At 43.6% G+C, this 21497-nt stretch overlaps 1 protein-coding gene across 10 annotated transcripts in view; it reads right to left on the bottom strand.

Moving 5' to 3' along the window:
* The window catches only part of LOC118229435 (TRAF2 and NCK-interacting protein kinase-like), a 111361-nt gene that overhangs the window by 75610 nt on the left and 14254 nt on the right, over positions 1 to 21497 (bottom strand). For all 10 annotated transcript variants that reach the window (XM_035421382.1, XM_035421383.1, XM_035421384.1 and 7 more), the window contains exon 2: positions 20115 to 20180. In XM_035421382.1, the coding sequence (XP_035277273.1) occupies positions 20115 to 20180 (66 nt within the window). The remainder of the gene's footprint in view (positions 1 to 20114; positions 20181 to 21497) is intronic.

Here is a 21497-nt window from a genome sequence, read left to right as displayed (position 1 = left end):
CCAATTCTTTCACTTCAATATGGACAGCTAAGATAGGTACCGAGCGTAAAAGATACTAACCATATACACCGTGTGACCCGTGATGTCTGGGGAAAGAATATCATGTGTGTGCGTGCCTGGCTGTGTGCATGCCTGTGTGTGCAAAAACAGCACACGCTCTCCTTTCAGAAATATATGCACAACTGAACCTTTCCCGCTGCCAAACAGAATTTGTGAGACAGACACTGGTAAAGTTTTATTATACAATGCCGAACCCGTAGAAATATTCTCCTGAAGTATGTTGTCTGAGTCTAAAGTTCGCTGTCGAATCGTCACTGCCCTTCTCTGTGCTGCCACCGCACTCAGGCTTGCTCATACCGAGGGGATATTTTCACAGTTTTCAGCAGGGAAATCAAAATGATATTCACACCTTCTCACAAGACGCAGTGGCAAAACGAGCCTCTCGCTTTTTCTGTGTGCACTGAATCTGACGCCGCTGCTTTTCGGTCTGTGAGAAAGTACAGAAAATTCACTACTATTCGCTACACTGTCTCTGCTACCTGAACAAGCCAAAATCAAGGTCCTTTAAAACACATTCTTTCAAGTAATACCCAATAACACAGATGTGAAAATATGTAATTGCATATAACCTATTAAACAGAACTGCAGTAATATCACTATTCATACCTGCCTGCAAGCTTAGTTCATAGCTGAAATACACACCATTCAAATGGCACTGACAATAGTAAGAGCGAATGTTTCTTTTGAGCAAAAGCTAGGCAGGGTAACTGGGTTTAAGTGCAAACTTGTCGTTTTTTATTAGCGAGAGGGCATAAGATGGGAACACACAAGAAAAGACATGTGTGCTTTTGTTTGCCAGTCTTAATTAGCTAAAGGAGGTTTCAGGGAAAAAAACGAACAAACGCAGTACAGAACGTCCCATTTCTACACTGGACCCAGAACCACAGCGGTCTATCCGGGGGGCTGTTTCTGTGCCAGTCTTGTCATCGGGGTCACAGAGGGGGCAAGGGAAAGAGGACGGCTATGCGACGAGCGAGAAACAAGAATAAAAAAAACATCCATTCCCTCTTTTCTCATTTCAAATCAGCTGCTGTGGGCTGCGGTTCCAGAAAATCAGCACGAGCGAGTATTGATAGTGTGATTCATAACCACCTGCAGCTCTTCTCCATTTAATGGAACAAAAGCAGTCAAGCTTGCAAAGTAATTACTGTAGAGGCAGAAAAGGACATGGGGGCCAAACCAGTGACACAGCACTTTAAGGGCAGTCACACAGGAAGTCACTTTGGGACAGGAAGTCATCATGAGACAGGAAGTCGCTGATAAGGAGGCATTTCTGTGAAAATGGTGGCAGAAACCTGCTGAGCTTATTGATTGAGACACAGAACGTAAAACATTTAAAACAAATTAAAATGAGAAGGAAATGAACTCTTTTTCATATGTCTGAAGACTGATTTGTTATTGTTACTCAAAAATAATTATAATTTACTTTTTAATTTAGGTGTCATTCTTTCACATTTTATCAATTTTGGGCAATACAACATGTGTTCACCGCATCAGTGCAGCTCATTTGAATTTGACTAAGCTAAAGGCAACATCGTCAGATTAAGCTTTGTTCCTACACATACCGCATGACTACAATGACATAACCAACATCCATGTGAACCATGGATTGCCATGTCTGTGTGTCACGCCCATTGTTCCTTCCAGGGAATCATACCTGGGGAACAATTACCTGGGTAGGTTCATCATAAATAAAATCAGGGCGTGACATATCCATGCATTGGTGTCAGATTGAATTGAAAGATGAAGTGAATTCCATTTAGCACCAATGCTTGGGAACTGTACAGTCTGTGCTACAGGCATTTTTAAGGCTCCACCATCCACGGTCAGATTTTTGGATGAAAAACGTCAGTGTGGCCAAGCCCAGTTTCAACCAAGCTGCATCTAAAGTTAAACAAAGCACCGACTGTCAAAGGAACAACATTCTCCAGTAACAATAAAATCAGTATGATGAACAGAACTCAGGCTTGACCTCCATAAAGATTGTCGGTCACAATCATACTGTACACTTCCCTAGGTAAAGATGGACAGTGCGGTACTCTGCCTGTCCAGCATCACAATGAGATGCTACACACGACCTTGCCGGGAAAGAGAGATTAAAGACATGGGGCTCAGCAGACGACTGCTGCAAATCTTGATGTGAAAGTTGTGAGCACCTTTATATAGCTTAAAAGACAAAAGCAGAATCCTCTGAGAATAGCAAGAATAAAGACAAGTGTCGGAAGCAACTGCAGTGAAACCAAGCGGAAACACCTGCCTCATTTCAACATTTAAAACTGCACATTCAAAAAGGTCCTTAAAGGTAACTACAAACAAAGCAGTTATAAATAATTAGCTGTTTTTCATACTACTGCTGATTTTTATCACCATTACAATTTATTTTATTTATCTAGTGCAGGGGTGTCAAACTGAATCCCAAGGGGGCCAACTGCTGCCAATTAAGGTCTTGAGAAGAAGGTGTGTGAATTTCTTAGCCAACCAATGACTTGTGGAACATTTGTGACGAGAGCACCCCAAAAACAGCAGACATTTAGCCCTCTAGAAGACCCAAACTGGAGTTTGACACCTCTGATGTAGTGTCTCCACGATTTACCCATGATTGGTAGAACAGCAGGTTCTATTCCACATTCCATACTATAGTCATAATTTCTTTTTTCACACCAGGACTGTCATGTATTGTTCCACCGTATGTCTAACATGGAAGTGACATCGTGCATGTTTTTGCTTATGTATGGGTATTCATCCAGTGTACTTCATGTCTAGTTTGCATTATGGATGCACATATTTTCTGTACATGCTGTGCCAACTGTGATTGTGAAGGTGATGGCAACTGTGAATTTTTCCGCACTGTTGGAAATATTTCGATATGAATTTTAATTTCTGACATCAATAAAAATTAATTTGAATCAGACATAGCTAAAGGTAGCGGCATCCCACAATGCTTTTTTTAACCCGCAGGTTTGTAGCTTCTGCTCTGTAGCAGGCTTGGGTATGGAAGAGCAGGTCCCTCAGAGGCGGTGGTCCCAGCTGGAGCGTACGGGGGACGGGAAACACAAGCGCGCACTGGCAGCTTAATTACCGCCGACTCTCTTTCCAAATATCCGCAAACCAAGCCGACGCCTGCCTGAGCCAGCTGTGGAGCAGACAGCCCGGAGGACAGCGGAGATTTTCACTCTCAATCCGCTCTCGTCACGCTCCCGTGCGTCTACCTGCTCCACTCTTCTCTCTGTCTGTTCCTCCTTCCCCCTCTTCTCTCTTTTCCTGTTCTGACTTTCTTTCTCTAATTCACTGTCTTCTCTGCATTCCTCCTCTCCTTCCGGGCATTCTTCTCTTGATCACCACCCTCTCTCCCCCCCTCTCCTTTCTCTATTTCTCATTCTCTCTTAACTACACTCCTTTCTCCTGCTGGTCTGTTTCCTTCTCTTCCCTTTCCATTGCTCACGCCTTTAGGAAGCAGCTCTGTCACTCCGTCTCCAGAGCAGAATCGATAATTATGGGATTTGTAGTGTCGTACAGGAAGCTGGATGCCCTCCCCATCCCCAGCTCAGACCAGCTGCAGTACCCATGATGACTTTCAGTCAGAGCTCACAGCCACTGGTAATGCAGGCACCATGATCCTCTTAGGTTTCAAAAAGGCTAATCAGATGAAGGAATTCAATTTGAATTGGAAGGAAGGAAGAAAAAAACACAATAGCCCATCTAATCCCTAAAGATTCAGCACAATATAACCATACTTTTTTTGTCCCCTCAAACCGTAATGGGAAGGCGTCCCTCCAAAACTGATAATCACTAAAACAGCAGATCGTTCTCATGGCGCGGGTTTCGCCGAATCACGCGGCGGTGCAAATGGACAATCCAAAATGATACCATAAGGAGGCACGAATCGATTCAGACACTGGCAGGAATAAACAATCCTCATGGCAGCCCCCTCGCTGGAACGCGTTGCCCCGGCAACAGTCATGTTTGCATCGATTCGCGGGCTGGGCCCCGGCGTAGGTGAGGCATGACAAAGACTGTCTGGGGCTTTAGGTTTTTTTCCTCTTCGTTTATTCACTCTGTCGATTCCTGTCTGAACACGTCGGGGCTGCACGCAGAAAACAGGCCAGAGCGGCCGTGGCCTGCAACACGCCTATAACATGCTTTCCACGTCCGCCTCACAGCCTTCAGCATCCTTCCAGCCCTATTTTACCTAACAGAAATAAACAAAATGCACTACCAATGAATATCTACCAATGTTTATCGAAACCAAAAAAGTTTACCTTTCAGATTTGACCTACTTTATCCAATAGAGCTTACTTCACTATCCCTTGTAAAATGCTTAATAATAATAATAATAATAATAATAATAATAATAATAATAATGATAATAATAATAGTGGGTGTATGGTGCATTCCTTTATTATTATTATTATTATTATTATAATGACAATAATAAAAAAAAGGAATAATACTTTGTCACTCCCAAGCCACGAACAAACAGAACAACACAAACAGCAGGCTTCAGCGGGACTCCATTCACACCTCCTTTTCTTTCTGCGCCTGGCAGCAGGGCTCCGCACCCTGTGGCAGAGCCATTTTCTTCTGCTGCAGCACGCGTCCATTCGGCCCTGCTCCCGGGGCCCCGGAGCCCCAGAGCTCCAGCAGGAGCGCGCGGTCGCTAGGCAGACTTCAGCGACGCTTTGAGGGGACGTCTGGCCTTCCCAACCCCACAAACCGCCACCGTCACCGACACTTCAAAGATTTTTGTTGCTACTTTGTTCACGGTAACCGACAGTTCATCTTAAAATAAAATAGGCATACATATGTACAGTAATAGGCGACGAGAACAGAAAGGGGAACACTGAGTAGGTAGGCTCTAAATACCGCAACAAACAAAAAATAACAGGCCGGGGTGATGGATGCCCCTCCCCCCCCCCCCCCCCCCCCCCACCAGTCAAGCCCAATCCTCTTTTCTGGTCAGGAGACGGTGTTGTTGAATGGGGCCGTATGGCACACACCCCTAATCCCCCAAACAGAATGAAGCGGCAGCCCGTGGGCCTCTGGGTGAATTCCACCTCCCGCAGACCAGCTCAGACCCACGGCCTGCCCGGGGGTGGGGTTGGGGGATGGGGGGGGGGGGAGGGAGGCACACTGTAATCCACGTTAGCAGGACACAGAGCATCAGATGGCGGGATGGAAAGTGAGAAAGTGGAAAATGAGCGGTAAGTGCGTCTGTTCCGTTCAAGAAGGCCCATCCAGAAAAACACACACGGATGAGAGATGGAGTGGGACGGAATAAAAGAAAGCACTTAATAGGTTTCTTTTAAAGGACACCAGAAGGAGCAGAGACAGAGAAATGCTTTGACAAAAGCAATTTCAAATGGAGCCCTTGTGTTCTGTGTGTCATTTCAAGTACCCGCACAAACTAACACCTCTTTCCTCCCCGGCACGCATAACCCTCCCCACAGCATTACCCACTCACTCTTCTGTCCAAGATCACACTTTCATACTTTTATATAAAAACCATTATTTTGGTATTATTCGCTGCATTCCAGAACCCCCAGCTAAATGGGGGGGGGGCTCAGAGGCTCTTTGAGGCCACATACATAAACTCAAAGTCACAGCATTGGACGCTGGAGCACCATCGATGTTCTGCACCGTGCAGGGTAGCCGAAGGCTCACAACACCAGGGCCCACACAGGGACGGCTACACACACGACATGCCAGATTTGCTCACAGTCGGAGGAAACTGAGAGGGCGCCAGACAGTGGGCCGTCCTTCGTCAATTGACTGGCCGCTTGTTTGCACAAGCTAGGCGGTTATTTCAAGACTCTTCAGTTGATTTCTAAGTAGGTCTTTAGAGACAGCTGGTATTGATGGAACTATTGACATCAGGCATGGGATAATTGACCCTCTGCTAGCGATCACAGCGCGGGGATTGCATCATGCCTAAGTGGGGTGAGGGCCTGGAGGGGAGCCGGGCACAGAAATGGGTTAATGAGGGGACCTCTGCCATACAGGCATCTGCCTGCCATGAGGGAGACATCTGTTGTTACTACGGTGACATGAAATGATTTTCAGATAGGTCAGTTGCCAACCCTCATAGTTTGTACCCGTTTTTAAATGTTTATGGCTGTCTTTATACTGTGGTCCCGGTGGTGCTGTATTTTGTTCTTTATCTTGGAGCCGTCTGTAATAAGAAGAATGACAATAAACGCAACTTAAACAATCTTTTCGTTTTATTTAAAGTGACTGTAGTTAAAATGATAGCTACTGCACCGGCACAAATTGTGAATAGACTGCATTTATAGTTTGATGATTAATGCAATATTTTGAGACAATTTCTCTTTTAATCATAACACTACCCTATATTTATTAGTCATAGTAACATAACTGAGCAGTCTAATGTATCTTACTGCTGAAAATGTTTTAATCAGCTGGAACATGTATTTCTCTGTACACTATTTTTCTACATAAAATGACACTATTCGTGCAAAGAAAGAAAAATGTTTTTTGCCCCACGGAATGTTAGGACTACTCGTGGCCAAGAAGACAACTGTTTCAAATACATTTTACAGATGAAAATGGCTCAGAAAAACAACAACAGAAGAAAGGGCACAAATAAATGTTTTAAGAGAACTAAACTGCACAGTGTTTCTTGCATATACAATTTGTGCCAAAATTGTATATGCAAGAAACATGCATTAACTGCATTAGTTATCTCCGCCAAAGTTTTAATTTAACATCATTTGGTAGTGCTCAATATCAAAGAGACCGATAAACAACAAGCCTATCTATTATTGTTTTGTCTGGAGGGTATACAGTTAGGTAGCCTAAAAATAAAGTTGAAATATGTGGGTCATGCTATCCACAGAGACTAAAATAATAGTCAAGGAGAAAGTTGCCAGCAATGCCTGTTTTTTTCCCTCTAAAGGAAATTGCTCAGGTCAGTTAAAGGAATCCATGCCATTTCTGTGAATTAATGAATTATTTCACAACATAATATTTAAATAATTTTTTCTTTCATTTGGGCAACAGTTCATAGCAAGTCATTTTACTGCCGTGAACAGGATCACAGGCACTGTCACGACCTTCTCTTCCTACGATCTTTTGTTTAATAAAACTTCAAGACACGGTTGTCATTATTAGTTGTAGCATAGTGTCTTTAGGTTATTTAGCTATAGGTTTAATGGGGAACTGGCCCACAATAAACATTTAGGCAATGTTTTATAAAAATTCTGATGGAAGAAAATTCAACCAAATTCAAACATACATTACTATTTATGAAATTAGTTTCAATTCTCAATTTTTGAAAAAAAAATCCCACAATTTAGAATTTCAAAAACTCAATTTTTGAAAAAGTGACAACGTTGCATCTCCCACCAAAGAGCATCTTGTGAGAAACATGTGATTAGTATATCCTTATCCTAGTCTTCCACTGCAGTCGTAGATTGTGGAACTTAGTAGTACAACTTGCGCAAAGTGTGCAGCGCCCAACGGGAATGAAAAGGCGTCATTTGATTGGCTATGAATGCATCCAAGCTGCAACACACCCACTTATAATACATTCAGGATAATCCAGCCCATTTCCCACCTGTGCCGTGTGCTGTGAGCTGTGCCTTCCTCGCCTCTGGTCATAAAAATAGCAGCATTCACTAGCCACGGCCAGTGTGCCATGAGAAAAGATTCCGAAAAATACAGCCCTAAGTGTGCACGTGTATGCGTTAGTGTAGCTTTATGTATGTGTATCTGTGTGCACACTGTGTGTGTGTGTGTGTGTGTGTGTGTGTGTGTGTGTGTGTGCACGTGGCAGGGCTCTATCGATTCACTGTTCAAGGTCTTAAACATTTGTCTGGACTAGCTAGGCTCATTTATGTCTTTACCTTCCACACAATGCACAAAAACCACGGGTATAACACAGGCTTATAAACAGGGATCATAGATAAGCCTCCTTTAGTATTGACTGGAAAGAGCATTCAGCACAAACATTCAGCTGCACAACAGTGAGGTGAAGCTGGGTCAGCCGCGAAATATCTATTGTGTCTGGAAAGTGCCCTTTATTAAGATTTGCACCTTTACCGTAATGAAAAAGCAAACAGCCTCAATGGCAAGAAAAACCCATGCCCTACACTGTATGCAGGTACCGTCTGAATCAGGCAGTTAACTGGAGGATGACCTTGAGCAAATATGCATTTCATATAAATTTGCTTACGCTGACATACTTGTTTATACAGCTATATCCACTCTGAATAGAGCCTTTTAGGAAAAAGGTGTGAAAGATCGACTGAGAGGAGAACACAAGACATAAATCACCCATAAATTGAGTGAAATCATATCCAGTGACTAATTTCCGTAACTGCTCCCTTTCCAAAAAAAAAAAAAGTAGGCTCTCTGCCTTCTCCTTTCTTTATATACCGCACTCACTCTCATTTTGTTTCATTTAGAAAATTCTGAAACCAATTCATCATATATATTGCACTGCATCCATGAACGCTGAAAAGTACAAATTACGTGTGAAATTAAAAAGCGGGTGATTGAAGGGCTTTGGAATGTGCTGTACTGTTCGTGAAGGTATTGATGAGGCTAAGGACGAGGCGAAAGCAGCAGCAGTTTGGGGACGGAAAGTGCTGACGCAGTCCCGGGCTTCAATCAGGTCCTTGTCTCAACCTGCTGATGAAAGGCCAAGCAAATCCCTGGACTCGGTTCAACCGGACACCCGGTGATCTGAGGGAACGTGGCAAACCTCCATTCCCGAGGCTCCCGTGCCACAGCCGCTATTATCGTCCGCGACATCGTCGCCACCGCCTTTCACCAGCGTATCATTCATCACTATTGATCACATGTATCATCTTTGTAGTGATCCTCCTCGCACTGCCATCTCCGGATTGGCAGCAAACTACAGCGACGGGCTGGCTCAGGACTTTGCTGGTGCAGGCTGGATTATTATCTTCCAGGGGAGGAGTCTAGGGCTGGGTGCTTTATGGCCCTTCAAAGTGAATAAATCGAGCCTGTGCAGTCCATTAAAAAATACTGATTTAGTGCACATTCCAGCCCGGAGGCACCTCTGCCCTGCTCCAGGACAAAGCTTCCCAAAGCCCGCTCCGCTAGGGGAGAACGAATGGACTCCATCCCACGGAATCATTCAGACGGGGCGCCACGGCCAAAAACCATGGAAACGCCGCGCCGCGAGGAGGGAATTCGGGGCTGGAAAAGGACCCGAAGCGAGCAGCCTTGTGTCCTCCAGTCCCTTCAGCTCATAGTTCAATCACCATGGCGACCACGTCAACTTGTGTGTCATTCATCTTTGTGAGTTACAATCAGTGACGCGAATGTGTTCTTCCTCCCTGTTATGTTCTTCCATGTGGCTGCTTAAAAAAGTACATAAAATAAACATGTAAACTCCAAGTTATATATACCTATTTACTAACACAACACAAACCTGACAAAATCACTTTTATGTCAACATACCGGTACAGACTGATGAAAGTATGTAAATGCATGTCATTAATTCACCCCAGCTGGATGTTTAATGACCTTAAACAGGAAAACCTCAACATATGCGTACACAATATCCATTTTTGCCATAAATAAGCTGGTAATCCAATGTCCTTCCCTTAGTCGAATTTGGATATTTTTGCCCTGATAAGAGTACAGAGCAGTGTTAAAGAAAACAAAATTGTTTTCCCCTACAAGAAGATGGACACTATGGCAGAGGTGTTCAACAAAACCAGACACACTTGGTCACGCTACACAAGTGTCACCCACCAAAGGGCAGACAACAGGCCAGCCCCTCCATTTCTGTGGTACATGATTCCTTGCCAGCTGAAAATGCTTCTGTAAATGGATCTTACCCTTCCAGGGGTTTGAGACATATAGATTTGACACACACACACACACACACACACAAGACACAAGACACAAGACAGAATAAAAATAATGCACAGCAGGGCAGGAAAGAAGACAGAAACAAGCATTAAGAAATAATAATAAAATGAATGAATGAAAAATGGGTCGATGAACGATAATTACATAATCAGAACAAGAGTTCATCAAAATCTTACTTCACATAACAAAAATTGAATTAATTCACAAATTAGTAAAATGAAATTAATATAGTAAAAATGATAAAAGGTTACAAAAACACAAAGTTCAAAAAAATTCATCCTACAACATTCAGTATTAGCAAGCCTATAAAAGTGTTTAAAAAACATATATATATATATATATATATATATACACACACGCACATGCACACGCACACACATACAGTTCCTCTTACAAGTTCACGGTAAGAAGCCTTAATCTCCACTTTGTTTATGATCTGTTCCTGAAACGTGTGTTAATGAGATTACTACAGCACGGTGGATTGATCATTGTGGCAAAACACTATGATCTAAGCTTTGGTTCCCATGAGGGAAGGGAACTGCCCGGTAGCAAGGGGATGCTTGTAGCTCCGTGGGAAAAAAACATCACTAGAGGCATTTAGGGTGCTTAAAGGCTTACATGAACTGGGTGTGGTGCAAAACAAGCATGCAAATGACCCAGCATACTTTCTGGATTAGCACATAAATCTGCTTTGAAAGTTTCTGAGGTAACCTAACACATACCAAGGTTACACTTCAAAAACATTGTGCTTTTGGTGGTTGACCTTTCCAGTGAGATGTGAAATGCAACCGGAAAAGACCTGAAATGTTTTACAATAAATATGCAGGAAAAAAGGTACTACTGATGCTTCATAAACTGTTCGCATGACTTGACATTACAACTCTGAAACAGCAGGCGCAAGCCAGTCACAGATGCATAAAACACAGGTGTATTTATCCAGGGGCGGACGTGGTGGCTGCAGTAACCAGCATAGCCCTGGGCTGTTATAAGAGAGGGAGCACTGATACTGCAGAACAGATATTTTCTCCCACAAATGTATTCAGCGTCATTGAAATGGAGGCAGCAAGTCATCTTTGTCTCAGCAGCTCGACTGAGAGACCACAGCAGGGGGGAAAAGCCATTTTCCCCACGAAAAGCTGTGCCTTCGAGCAGACAGCCGTTTATCTGCTAAAAAAGTACAACACGGCCGACAAGAGAAAGGAGTGGAGGATGGGCGACTTTCCAGAACGTTCTACTTTTTTTCCTCCCAAATGCCTCCGCTTGGGCTCAACTGAGGACACAGCAGCCTTAATAAACCTAAAACCTACTCTATGAAGGCACAGGTTAGACTAGCGGTACCCAAGCTGGCCCATTTATCAAGCAACGGTTTCAGTGACTGACTCCTTATTAAAATACAGTCTAACACATGATCAAATATAGGACTGCAATGCTTTTTAGATATTTTAAAACAACTGACCGTAGACTATGCACCATTTATTTGGACCAGTGTGAATGTCATTGGAAAGTGACGATAGTTACTTGTATCTCAGAAGCCATCTCAACCCCTACCACAATCCACGAGTCCTGACCCACAGTTTGGGAACCGGCAAGTTACCCTGACAGACCCATCATCAAGATTTTGCCATGTACATCTCAGAGATGTCAAGATGTTGGTACCGATTCCTGCTGCTAGAATCTGTTATAATCGTTTCAATTTCTCAATAGAGATTAAATAAAAACTCAAAAGGTCAAAAGTTTGATTTGACATTTTGATCATTTATAAATCAGCTTACACGGGGCCATGTGCACTGTACGTCCAACTAAGCATGTCCTTTGGGCTTGTTTTCAAGTAATTATTGGCTCGTGTCAGAAAACTTCAAACTGAATTTGAGGTTGAATTTGACATTCACAATTAATGACGACTGTAATGGTGACGCACAGATCTAAGAACAGCCTGATATCCCTTTAGCGCTAGATACCGGAACCCTGAGGAAACGTAAGCAAGCTAATGTGAAAAATGGATTATGCTGCTGACTGAATGCAACACTCTGTCCGCTCTGATGCTAATGATTTCTCATGACACAAATTAAGAAAAATTAAAGTCCACAAGTTCCATTCCAGGAAGAATCTGAGGAGCCACATTTTGCCAATACACGAGCACAGCCGAAACCCTTGTTCCTCTGCGGTGTTGTCACCGATTTGTACGTCAGCTTGCCTGCCGTTAAACTCTTCTCCTAAATATTTACAGTTTGGGGCTGGGACCCAGCAGGCTGTCATGTAATGTTATTAAAACCAAAAAATAAATTCAAATAAAAACAAATATGCACAACGACAATAGGGCGTCTATGTACTTGGCTCCATTTAGCAAACCAAGTATGGGACTGGCTTTCTTTGTAAGGCTTCCCTCTGCTTTGGTGTCACTGCAGGCGATTTGCCTGGCCAAAAGAACTTGAATACAGTGCATGCTATGGCGCATTACTGCCTCTCAGCTGAAAAGCACTGTTGTGTAGAAACCATCTGTTGAAAAAGCCTGTCAGTAGGCCTGCGGACAATTGCTCTACCTCAAGCCCCCGAGAAATCTTTGGCGTGGCATTTTCTTTATGTTACTTCAGCCACGTATACGTTTCAGTGATTTAGCAAACAAAAGGCCAGTAAATTTAAGGGGAGATGGAGACGGGAAGCAAGGGAACTATTTAATTGCTTTAGCGGCAGGGCAAACAGGGATGATTTGTTGTGTAGTCTTTTCACATTATCTGCTTTGTTTAACCAGTGTCGGCAGGGCCGTGAAGATACACACAGAGACAAGCGGGCACACAAACACACACACACACACACACAAATGTGTAGACACAAATGAATTCAAACTGTGAACACAAACACCCTTAAAGCATAACTGCATTCACACTAGGAAGACTCAAACAATTCTACCAGATTTTTCATTTCTTAAATGAAATACTCCACAACGACATTCGTTTATGGGAACGGAACAAGAAAGAGCTGTATGGCACCGAGGCCAGTGGAACCAGGCTAACCAAAAACAGGCCCCTAACCCCACCAAGATCCTGAATTTATAAAACAAGAGACGTAGCAAGAGGTTTCAATCGACAAGCCAGAGTGGTCCTTTTTAAATCTGCTCCAGAAACCCTTTTCACACATGCAGACATACGCATTCATGTTCTAGAATTTTGCCATGATGGGGTCATGTGTGAACAGGAGCTGGAGTTTTAATTAGATTCCAAATGATTAGCTAGGCCTCCAAGTTTTTTCCCAGTCTTTTTTAGCAAGGTACTAGGCAAATTTTAGCTAACTTCTCAGGCTAGTAATCCAAAATACAAAATTATACCGCACTGGGCTTGCTCAGACAACATTTAGCCAACTAGAACCATCATGTGTACATGCTATCAAGCAGGTAAAATACAACGGCAAAATAAAATGTGTTGCAAAAGCCTCTTGTGGTGGCCATTTTGAGACAGCGGGGCCCACAAGGCCTTGGTCTGTCACATTCCAGTGGACACTCCCTGTATAAATGCATGACTTTTTAAAAAGAGGCCTTCAACACAGGAGGCTGCATCAAATATTCAGAGGGAGAGAGGAAAAAATGTTCAATAATTAATGTTGAACAATGTTTTTCTATTTTAAGAATTTTCATGAAATCTTCAAGGCGATATAAAAAAAAAAGTCTAACCTGCCTCTCGCCCCAAAGTGCATAGGACCTGAATCAGGAAAAACACCTTGATTGCAGGGTAACTCCATGTCAACAAACTATATGCATAAATAAATAAATAAATAAATATATAAATAAATAAATAAACAAAGCAGGGACAAGTTACACGGGTGGATTTTCTGACGGGCGGGGCTAGGGGAGACCCAAGTTACTTGTGCGTGTATGGGTGTGTTTGTGTATTCGCCTGTTGTTATAGCCCAGGACATGTTTGGGCTTTATCTTCCCCCCAGTTGCCACAAGGTGAAGCAGAACCTAGGTGGCTACCTCACATGTGGAATTTGAGACAGTGTTTCATGTGATACAGTAGGGATACAAGGCACTGCTGTACTGCACATCACAGTTAGTGGGTAGTTATTACAATGCAGCATGTGCTCTGCATTCAGTCTAAATAAAGGAATAATCAAGAGTGGGTGGGGGATGATCTTAACCTCTAATTTGACACACGTGGGAGCTACAGCCATACATATCTTCAAACAAAATTCATACAAAACGAAATATAAAAAAATCCCAAACAAACAAGACAAACACCTCTGGTTTTCAGATACACCATTTTGGTAAAGACTGTAATTCCCCTACTGCCCATTACCCAGAACAGTAGCAGAGCTTCAGGTGCCTTTAAACAAATATTTTGTCATTTAAAGGTACAGTATATACGTTTGGAGAAACAAGCAAGAGATAGCTAGTTTTTGAAAAAAACATTCTGCCATCACAAACCCATCCCCTCAGCTCTCCCATCCAAAGCCCCTCCCGGGAGTGCAGCGCATCATGTCTCATTCATACGTAGAAAACACAACATCATCACAATGAACATAGCTTTCCCTTATTGGAAAATGTAGTATTTTGATGCATTAGTGGTAGAGTTAGCGTTAGCTGGTGCGATATGCCATAACAAAGCTTAAAAAGCAAGAAAGTTAGCAATACTGCACAGCCAAACATTATTATTAAATTAATTATTATTTTTGCTACAGCGCATTTAATCCATATTATTTGCCGACAAAGCAACTAGATAACCATCTAGCTAGCAGCTACCTGGCTACTTGACACACACACGTACAACAATATAAATGAATCCATAACCCTTTCACACCTTCAGAATCATACAATTGAACCAATAGTATTTACACATTGTAAGCTTTGAAGTTCTTTTTCCCTTTGCCCTCTTTAGAAACACTCGCACGAATTTGGGAATACACAAAACTTTTTCTTCTTTACAGCCTCATTCATATTTCATACCCCTTTGCCCCTTCCACTGCTTCCAAATCAAGTAACCTCCAGTGCCTGTAGTATTTACAAACTGTAAGCTTTGAAGTGCCTTGTACTGTCTGCGCTCTGGTCTATTACCCTTTTGCCCTCTGTGCAGAAATACACACTCAGTATTAACATTTGATGTCTTTATACTCATTGTGTGTGTGTGTGTGTGTGTGTGTGTGTGTGCATTAGGGTTGTCACAATAAGAAAAAATGTGTACACACAGTAACACGAACACGCACACACTAAAATAAGGCAGAAAAAGAATTGGTGGGGAAGTCCTTTGAGGGAACACGGAGCTGAGGGAACATGGGGCTGAGGGAACACAGGGCTCTAAACTGGTGAAATTGCATTGAAGGAACTTGGAGCCAAGGGAACATAGAATTGACCCCCTCCAAAGCCTTGGGGATTGGGGGTGACGGTGTATTATTTTGAAGTGCATGAGCAGTACATCCAGGAGCCTCTCAGTCTATCACCCACGGCAACTTAAATTTGATCATTCTGCTTAGGGACCAAGTACCAGGGTCCAATCACCATGATATGCACTTTTGTACGTCACTTTGGATAAAAGCGTCTGCTAAATAAATGTAATGTAATGTAATGCAATGCAAGTACATCAGACATACATGGCCACGACATATGCAACATAGCCCATCTTTGTTTGTAAACCACATGAAGTCCTTTAATAACAGCTTTCACTTTTTCTGATGTGAGGGATGAACAAGAGAACTTCAGACAGTTCTAATTCTGGTTTTAAGTTTATCTAAAATGCTGATGAGTTATCTCAATGTCTTTTTGTCACATCGACACGATGAACGTCTCGAGCCAAATGGTATTGCTCTCTGCATTCGAAGAAACACCAGAATGGTGATAATGGTCGGGATCGTCCCCATGCCCAACAGTGACGGTTCAAGCGAACACACGCCTTTCTCAAAAGATTTCGGCTCTAATGCGATGCTGCGATTCTTGCAAACATTCTTGCAAACTCGCGGCTATATTCTGTGGATGCTATCTCTCACACGGACATGGCGGCAGCTCTGCCAAGACTGAAAAAAAAACAGTAAAATCACTTCTGGGAGTCTGTTCTACTTTATGTGAGTTTTATTAGCTGTAATTCACATGCGAGATAATCCCTTGACTTGAACAACATTGTTTTTACAACTGACTGGTGTAGTTCCTTTCTGGGGAAATACTGGCAGTCAGTACAATTAAACCATCATCCAGAGAGGATTTTCTCAACTGCTGTATGTTTGCTAAAGAATTTAAATGAAAAACGACATTTCTGATGAATTAATCTAAGTGAAATGGGTGGAAACATCTGATGAGGTCCAAAGGACATTACTACAGAATTTGTGCAACACTAAACAACAAAAGAAATTGGGTGCAATGACATGTCAGAATTAAGTCCACATTTATGTGGCTCAATTTATCCCTCAGCTCACAGAATGTGAACCGCATTTGCTCAGTGACACAGCGCGAAAATAGGTCAATGTCATCTAAAATAACTTCAAAACCACACCGCTCTTTTGTCAACCACAATATCGTCACTGAGCAGTTTCTACGGAAACCACGTCCCTCTCCTATTCTGAATCCCTTGAGGGAGAGGGAACTGTAATAACATTAGTAACAAGAAAAAACAGAGCATGACCTTGTTTAATAACCAGCAGAGTTATCACAAAGGAAGACGTTTTATTAGGTGAATGATTTAAGGAGCAATGTGTCTCAGTCCAAGGGGTTGTATTCAGTGATCAAAAACCACCTTGAGGGTGGTTCTATCAGAACATAGCACTCAGAAAGATTATATGGTTGAGTGTACCTCATACCAGCCTCATATTATACATACTATTTGAACTTAAGAGAGTATACATAGTACAGTAGCTGACATCTAACCTCCCAAAGGTTAATTTCTAAATGCATAAAAACAAACTCCAATTAAGATATTTATGTTCAAATATTACAACAAAGACACTGCAGAAACAAGCCCGCAGTCCCACTGAAGTTTCACTTTTATTTGAGTCAAATTAACTATATTAGTCTCTTTTTCATTCTCCTGGTCTAATTTCATTGGCTGTGACATTGTTGCTTGGACAAGAGAGATGAAGGCCTCCCCTTCTCATATTCCCATCTACATCTCTGTCTCTCTCTTTCTCTGACTCTCAGATTCTTGCCGCCTTGCCATTCTCCCTAATTCAAGTCCATTGCATAGAATACAGATTCTGATCTGGGATCAGCTTTGAAGTGTATACTTTATATAGCCTAAAGCATGGATATGAAGCATTTCAAGACAATCACCATTAGCACTTAAATACACACTCTATCAAACTTTTTTGACTTTCAAAATTGTTCAAGTACCTGATTTGAATATTTTAAATTTGGGGACTGGGGTTTTCAAGGAGCATATGGAACATGTTCAGAGTGGACACTGAAGGCCAAATTAAAGCCCGATATCTTTTGACATTTTGAACCCATCTTTTAACCATTCCACACGTCCACTAGAGCTGGTGCTAACCAAACCATGTGTGCCCTACAGGTGGTTCTAATCAATCCACACATCCACTAGAGCTGGTGCTAACCAAAACATGCGTCTACTTCAGCCAGCGTCAACCGTTCCCTGGGTCCTTCCGCATGCACTTGGCGCTCTGTGGACCATTTGAACCCCAGCAGTAGCAGAAGAAAGGACAGGCCCTTGGCACAGACACAAAGTGAGCGCAGTCGAAGCCATACCACCGGGCTGCCGCGCACACGGTCTGCGGCTATCGGGGCTGCTTCGCCAAACCCTGTCGTTTCCCCTGGCCCTTTTCCCATGAACAGCAAATCTTATTGGCAGCTGCCTTCAGAGAGGCGGGATCAGAAGGACGGCCTCAGCGACCCATCCGACTGGCCCGACACCAGACCGGAAGCACCCGCCGTTCCCGCTGTTAGTTTCTTAGCCCGGCGCCGTTCCTCGTTCTTCGCCCGCCGCGCCGCGGCCGGCAGTAAACAACCCGAGGACGTCCCCTTTCCCTTAATCATTCGGAACGCCCCGCCTGATCAATCCAGCTCGGAGCCGGGCCACGTCCCCGCTGTCATGAATAATTACAGAACCGGTTAGCGCCTCGTTCCGTTAACGGCGTCCTGGGATACATCGCGCGGGATCGGGAGATTGTAAATTTCTTAAAAGGCGCGCACCGCACTGCGGGCCCCGTCAGTGGGCAAGGGCACCCTGGGACACGGCGGCAGCTGCAGGCTGAGGTGAAGCGGTGCGACTGCTCGCTCGGTAGCTCAGCGCTGCGTCCTCCTTATGTCTGCACCTCCACGTCTCTAGAGCACTCGGTGACGTGAGGCAACCCTGCCATAACAACACGGGCTCATTAAACGCTGGCTGGATAACCCCAGCTGAACAACAACACCGACAGGGAAGTGGAGCATTTAGTCACGGAAGAGGGATTTTCAACCTTGGTCCAACCTTGGTCCAATTCATCTACTGTATTAATTGCTCTTGATTAGATGCTTTTAATGTCTAATGAGGGATGATTTATAATCTTGCATTGTTTTAATACGAAATAACAAAAAAACGTAAAATACATTTTCAACAACCTTAATTGATCAATAAATCAGAATACACCAGAAGTGCCCCTGGACAGAGTTTGAGAACCCTAGCACTGGTCCTGGACTCCCTCATAACTTCACAAGCAGGGCCGCAGGACCACCAGACGCACTGTGCTTCTGCCGACACACTTTCAGGGAAATGATCAAGAGCCACACAATTCCCTGTATCGGTTTAATGTAGACTGAAAAACATGTTCCAGTCACCCTGTTCTGCCAGCGACACCGCTGGTGGCTACAGTATCTACAAAGAGAGAACAGAGACAAAGGGACTTAATGAGAAAAGTGAGATAGCGAGCGGAGGGGGTGTGGTGGGGGATTGCGGGGTGGCAGAGCAGGAACTAGAATAACCGAAAGTGCTCTATCTGACCCCTCCCACCGCAACAAGCTTTGAGACAGAGGGACAAGACATCTGAGGTTCCCTTATCACATTATTCACACTAAAGAGTTCATTTTCAGCCCTATCTAACAGCTCCTCCGGCAGGCTGGCAGGCCGGCCCCACCGTCACCCCCCCCCCCCCCCCTTTTTGTCTGAACAAAATGAAATTGAAGGCTGCCTGGATCCCGCAGGAATGCAACAAAAGCTGCTTTGCGACTTCTGGAGCCTTCTGGAGCGTAAACGGGCCAAAAAAAAAAACCAGATCGACTCTCTTCCTCACGTTAAAGAACGCGTCAGTTCACCCCGGCTGAACGCTCCCTCTGCCTCCGCAAACTGGACCCTGGATTCCACCACGTTTTTTTAATTGCGTCTGGCTGCCTCCTCATAATGGGCAGATTCTAATCATACCGAAGCAAAAAAAAGAAAAAAAAAAGACAAAGGTCTCTATTAAGCATTAACGGATCGTGACTTAATTTTCGAGAGGCAAAGAACAATTATTAAAGCTGTATTTTTTTAATCTATTATTATTTTTTTTTTTTTTAAACATTATTATTCATGGGAGTAATCTGACGATAATTTCCCGGACAAATGCTAAGGTAACGGCATGCATTAAAAACTGTAAAGCTATTAGGGGAAACTTGGGAGCGTGGGATGCGGAAGTCAATATATTGAAGACGTCTTAGGACTGCAACACGAGAATTTTGAAGCGGGGCCCCCATGAGGAGGACAGGCTAGCAGATGTGAGGTGAACAACTTCTTTTGAACAACAAAGAGGAGCGAAGCCCCTTGGGTGGGACCAGTTTAAAGAGGCCTGGCTGATGCCTACTGTCAGAATCCCTTCGCATATCAACTCGATAAAAAAACCTTTTTGCCTTTGAAAGGCAACTTTGCCCATAGTAAACTTTTTCAGTGGCGTTAGGGCATGGGAGAGTTTTTCTTTTTTTTGGGGGGGGGGGGGGGGGAAGGGGGGCAGTGGCATTGGCAGGTGGTGAGAAACCCCAGGATGTTTCGAAAGCTTTGAAGCCCAGGACCCCCCCCCCGCCCCCCGCTCATTTCCGAAAGAATGGCTGACTTTGAAAGTGGCGGTAGGGGCCCGGATCCGAGCGGCCAGGAACACGGCCAGTGAGAGCCCCTTGGAAGGACGCCATTAAAACCCAAAGCAAAGCTAAGCATAAGTTTAAAAAAAAAACAAACAAAAAAAAAAAAACTGAGAGCTTTCAGCCAATGCGCTCTGAGGCCTCGAAGGACAATGACGGTGGAGAGGCGACAACTTACCTTGTACACCTGTCCATATGTCCCGTTACCCACTAGCTCCACCAGCTCAAAGATCCCAGCAGGGTCCTGAGAGAAAGGGACAAAGGTAAAAAAAATAAATTAAAAAAAACGGTATGAGAACAGAGCATCGCAAAAACACACCGCTGGCAACAGAGCAGAAAAACAGGTCAAACGTCCCCCAAATGAAACTCAGTAAGAACACAGTGCACACATGAAACAGACAGGGAAATTATGTGTAATAAGAGCACGTACTGTACAGCAATTTCGTGCAGTTCATGTGATGCCGTGGCAGTAAGTGGGAGAGAGCAGGGGCTCAACACGGATGTTCAAACTGTTCCTTGCTCCACCGATAATCCCCCGGCATGTTAAACTTATCCTTGGTAGCAATGTCATGCAAAACAAGATTTGATTATGCTCACTGTAAACAGATCCTGGGAGTGCTTCCAAATCGACCGGTCCTCTCTTTGAGTTTGCACTAACTCATCACAGCTAATACCTTACATTACAAAGTCATACCACTGCCAGACTATCATTAGATACACTGTTCTGTTGGTACCACATTATATCTATTATGTTGCCTACCCATTCACACTGCTTTAAAGATGCAGTTCTGAGGCACTACTTCTCCACTTTTTCCACACAGTGTATTCACCAAAATATGTCAAGTGCCTTGCCTGATAGTCCTCTTCTGCCTACTGAATAGACCAAAGTGAACTGGGTTGCTGCTGTTATGAGTAGAACTGCCATTCTGAAGGTTTTGCAATATGCTGAAATGACTTTTTGTAGCTCAACACTTCTCAGGCTTCCATTGTGACATTAAGATAGGCAGCTGTTTCTGTGCAGCGGAGTTAGCCAAATCGGTAGTAGGCTATTTTCGTTCTGACCGCCTACATCAAAAATGGGTCACAGCAAAAACTGCATTCAGGTGTGCCATTAACTAGATCCCTACAAAGGGGCTACAGAACAGACCATGACTGAGTTTAGTGGGGAACGCAGTGCTCCAATGTAACCTAATCAAAAACCCCCTACTGAAGGAGATTCATCAGCGTTCAGAGAGGTACAGGCATGCAATGGAGGAAAGCCAACCCCTTCACCCGTCACCATACAAGCTGGATCTTATCTGTAGTTCACTGGAATAAAATTTCTAAAGAGCTCATGACTCACGCTTCACATGGAATTTAGTAACAGCAGCATACGGATCCAAAAATCTGCCATGGAAGATTAAACAGTACACCGTGACAATGCAACGAACAACAGCAGTTATTGTCACCATAATTCAGCTCCCCGAAAGTTGTTTAGTAACGCCCATGCCAGACCAGACAAAACACACTGGGAAAAACAAAACAAAACATTCATGTATTATTTGTATGTATTCCAATGTGC

The sequence above is a fragment of the Anguilla anguilla genome, chromosome 6, assembly GCF_013347855.1.
Source record: "Anguilla anguilla isolate fAngAng1 chromosome 6, fAngAng1.pri, whole genome shotgun sequence".
Lineage (NCBI taxonomy): Eukaryota > Metazoa > Chordata > Actinopteri > Anguilliformes > Anguillidae > Anguilla > Anguilla anguilla.
Note: the sequence above shows the minus strand (reverse complement) of the source record. Positions and strands in the feature narration are given on the sequence as shown.